Here is a 4,398-nt window from a genome sequence, read left to right on the forward strand (position 1 = left end):
CACTCTAGCCTTGGTGACAGAGTAAGACTCTAGCCTGGTTGACAGTGAGACTCTGTCTCAAAAAAAAAAAAAAAAACCCCCAAAAACCAAAAAACCAACCAAAACGACAAGTCAACTAACAATAAAACAATTCACACTTAACTTTTTGTGAAATATTTTTGAGAACATATTCTGTGCCTATTTATAATAATGTTATGTAAAAAGTGAACAATCTAGTCAATCATTCACAGTGTGTCTATATTTAGTCTACAACACATAAGATCTACTAGATACTGTGTGAAGCACTGAATGGCCCCCAAATTACAAAGTTCCTGCCTTTGGGGAACGTGCAATCTGGTGGATACAGACATAGTGAAACGTCTGGTACAGGTGTGACATAAGGAGAGTTTACAGAGGCTGAAGGCTACAGTAATCAAATGGATGAGATGGTTGTTACTGAAAGAAGCCTTGGGAGAGGCATTTGAATGGGTTTCCACAGGCACAGAGGACAGTGGCATGGTGTGCGGAAAAGAAACCTGGGGAAAAATGGTATCGGGAGCAAAGACGTGTCGCGGGAGTAGTCCAGAATGCTTTACGTGTGGAGGAAGGGAGAAGAAAGAAATGAAGTCAGAAACTCAAATTGGGATAGTAGATGGCGAAAAGTCATGAATGTTGTCTCTGCAAACCAGTGATGCCACTGAAGGATTTTTAAGGAGGAGAAAGGGGCAGCTTGGCATTTTCCAGAGATGGTAAGAATATGGTGTGTGAATTGAAGGAGGTACCAAATGTCTAGGTGTGGGGTTAGGAAATCTTGAGGGAGGGACAGTGGTCATAAAAATGGTAAGTGACGGATCTTGAAGACAGAATCAATAAGGCCAGTGAGGAATAGGATGGCCCAACACAACTTTTTAAAATATCAGAGCAAGTGTCCATTTTCACGTGTGGGCTTCAGAATGCAGGCTTTGGAGGCAGGCAGACTTAGCATCAGAGCCTGCCCCACTGCTTATGATCACTGGCGGGTTAATGAACCTTTTGAAGCCTCATTCTCCTCGTCTGGAAAAGGGATGTCACGACTGCCACCCTCCTAAGAGTATTGTGAGATTTCAGTGAGTTCGTGCATATAAAAGGCTCCCATCAATGCCTGACAAGCAAAATAGTACAATAACACACAACCTCACACACTACCTTCCAAAATGCTGTCAAAATGTTAACAGTGGTACAATAATTCACCATTCAACAATACTGATGGTGGTTTTTCTGTAATACTTTTCTGTAATACTTTTATTCTTCTAAATGGTTTTCAGTATTTTTATCATGTCAGTGAAAATATTCTCAATTAGGTGTTAACTAAAGCATAAAAGTTCTTATTGAATAAATAAAGGAATATTCTTATTTACTCAATAAGAATCTACTATATACCTGGCTTTGGGGACGCTTGGGCTACAAAAATAATTTGGTTTTACCTGCTGTCCTAGAATTAAACTAATTTAAGAGAAAAGGCATGATCAAGTGAAATAATCACATTTGGACATAAACTGTTATTGAACCAAATGTCAAAATGAGTGACACAAATTAGAAGTTCCAGATAGAATTGGTTTTCCTAATAATAACTGTCATTATATCAAATATATTTACCAATAGCTACTGTAGTCCAACTCCAGAATGTAAGTACTACTTCAAACATTTATAATGTCAACAACTCAAAATTTCAAGCATATGATTAATTATATTGACATGTTATATTGTAATAGCAAACTATTTTGTTTATAAATACCTTAAGAGATTTTTGTGACAAAATTATTTTGTTAGAATTTAATATAAATGATTTATTCTGTGTTAGAATTCAAAAGCTTATTCAATTTAAATAAAAACTACTCTCCAGAAACTAAAAGTATTTCTTAGCAGATATAATGGAAATTGTTTTATTTGGTAAATGTATAATAGAAATTGCTTGGCCCAGGTCACTGAGGCATTTTCTGCTTAATTTACTTAGGAACGGTTTTGGGGGTATGTTGAACAGTTTTCATGTTTCATATAAAAACACATGTCAGATGTGTTTATATGTTTTTGAAAAATGTAAAACAAGGCTTGAAACGTTCCATTGTAGATGTCTGTATGATACGTGTTTTAACATATTTTTAAAGGGATGTTGGTACCCAAATCTCATAGACATATATAAAACAGAATTTAAAAAAGTATTACCTTGTTAAAAATTTGTGTGAGCAGATCAGATTATAAAGTATACATTTATAAATATGGCATGAGAGGAATACAAGAAAATAAAGTATAATATTCAGAAAGAAAAATATTCTGAAAGTTTATACCTTTAGGTATTAAATACTTTATGTGCAATAACTGAAATAATACATTAATTTTCTATGAAGAAAAACATTTGTGTTAGAGATAAATCAACTAGACCAGATGATGCTTTCGAATTAATTTTACGCAGGAGAGAAACCCTGGAGTTTCATTTGTACTTTGTTTTCTCATTAGACAATAGAGAACAATGAGTAAAGCTTGACCTTGATATTAAAGCATTATTTTCCGTTTTTAAGTTGAGTGGTTTACTTTGCATCGGGTAAAGTAAACGGCCTGCCACGTTTTCTCTGCAGCTGGAGTCAGAGGTGATGATTCCTGAGCCAAGTTCTCGGCTTTGGAAAACGTGTTCAAAATGCCTGGAAACTCAGGAGTCCACATTCGGGATGTTTCCCCCTTCGGGGCTGATGCGAGCAGCCCCCGTTTGGCCAACCCAGGTCATGGCCCGCGAACAGCGCGCCGCTGAAGTTGAACCCGGACTGGAAAACGCTCAGACGCGCGCCAGCTCCAGGGAACGCGGGCGGCGCCAGGGCGCGTGTCTCCCACCCGGGACCCACGGTTCCCCACGGAAGGGAGATGAGGTGCGGAGGGCGAGCAGGCCCTGGAGCCTGGCAGCCCCGCCTTCCCCGCGCCCAGGGGCTCTCCTCGGAAAGCCGGACCCAGAAGGGACACCTTTGCAGTTGACTTGGTCAAAGCTCGGAGCCGCTCCGCAGCCGCTCGACGGAGCTGCGCGCCCAAGCCCGGGACCCAGCGGCGCCCCGCCCGCCCGTCCGGCCGGCCGGCCGCCCTCGGCCCCGGGGCGCCCCCCGCGGCTGCCCGGACGCCGGAGACCCCAGCTCCAGGCGGAAGTAAGAATGCCGGCACCTACCCTGGTGATGACCAGAGGCTGGTTGAAGTCGATGCCCCCGGAGAGCCGGAAGCCCCAGGGCGCAGGGCCCGGGAGGACCACCGTCTGCGGCATGCCGCCTTCCTCCCGCCCGACGCCGGGCTCCGAGCGTCCCCGAGCGCGCAGCAGCTCCGCGCCGGCAGCGTCCTGGCCCCGACCCGGGCGGGGGCGCTTTATCCCCGCTGGGAGTGACGTCAGCGCCCCGCGGCCCTCCCCGCCCCCTCCCGCGCCGAGAGCTCCAACTTTGGAAGCGAGGGCCGCGCCAGCCCCGCGGAGCCGCAGCCGGGCCAGCTGGGGGCGAGCTCCGGGCGGCGGCGGGCGGGCGCGGGGCTTCGGGTTGCAGCGTCCCTGGCGCTCTGGAAGTCACACCTGTCCGCCTGTTTATCTTCTGCTTGCGGCGCAGCAGCGCACTTTGTTGGAAGCGAAAGCGGCCAGACCACGGCCTCCGTGCTTTCCGTTAAAACGAGCGTCATCATGACAATTATTTGGCAATTTCGAGTGCATTAATATTTACTTACTACCTCTGAGGGTTTGGCCAAATTACTTAACGTCCTTTAAAATTTTTATTTCATTTTATTTTTCGTAGAGATCGGGTCTCCACTTTGTTGCCCAGGCTAGTCTTGAACTCCTGGGTTCGAGCAATCCTCCCACCTCGGCCTCCCAAAGTGCAGGAGAGTCTGACCGGGATCCTCTGCTAGTGTCCGTGTAGACTCAAGTATTTCTGGTGTTAATGTGTTAGGATGTTCTGATTCCCAAAGGAAGGGGGAAGGATGAGGGAAGAGAAATAAGAAATGCTTTAAGAACTCAAGAATAAGGGTCTTGGACTTAATGCCCCGTGATACGGTCGTATCCGTCAGGGAGGACAGAGCTGCAGCAGAGCTTTAAGAGGGCAGTCTGTTAGGAAGCAGTTTTAGGACTGATAGAGAAAAGGAAAAGGAGATGCAGAAAGCTGTAAGCAAAGAGAACCAGCCTGGGCGAGTGTAAATCACAAAGGTAAGATGGGCATTCCTTTGCCCACTGTGGTGGATTACATAAAAGTCCCAGGGGATAAGCGTTTTCTGGTTCTAGATATTTCCCAGTGCCCCATCTATGCTGGACCATCAAGGAACTGAGCATCATGTGTTCCTGTTGATTTTGACCCTTTGGGCTGGCTGTGTCACTGCAGAGCACATTTCTATCAGTCTCTGGCTCTGTCTGCGTGGTACAGACATACACAC

At 45.5% G+C, this 4,398-nt stretch overlaps 1 protein-coding gene across 2 annotated transcripts in view; it reads right to left on the reverse strand.

Moving 5' to 3' along the window:
* Positions 1–3,428, reverse strand: part of PDLIM3 (PDZ and LIM domain 3) — a 38,844-nt gene extending 35,416 nt beyond the window's left edge. The window contains exon 1 of one of the 2 annotated variants that reach the window (XM_017506934.2): positions 3,164–3,428. In XM_017506934.2, the coding sequence (XP_017362423.1) occupies positions 3,164–3,256 (93 nt within the window). In that variant the 5' untranslated portion in view covers positions 3,257–3,428. The remainder of the gene's footprint in view (positions 1–3,163) is intronic. The other variant, XM_017506933.2, reaches the window with a different exon arrangement.
* Positions 3,429–4,398: the final 970 nt, after the last annotated feature.

This window comes from Cebus imitator, unplaced genomic scaffold (assembly GCF_001604975.1).
Source record: "Cebus imitator isolate Cc_AM_T3 unplaced genomic scaffold, Cebus_imitator-1.0 Scaffold365, whole genome shotgun sequence".
Lineage (NCBI taxonomy): Eukaryota > Metazoa > Chordata > Mammalia > Primates > Cebidae > Cebus > Cebus imitator.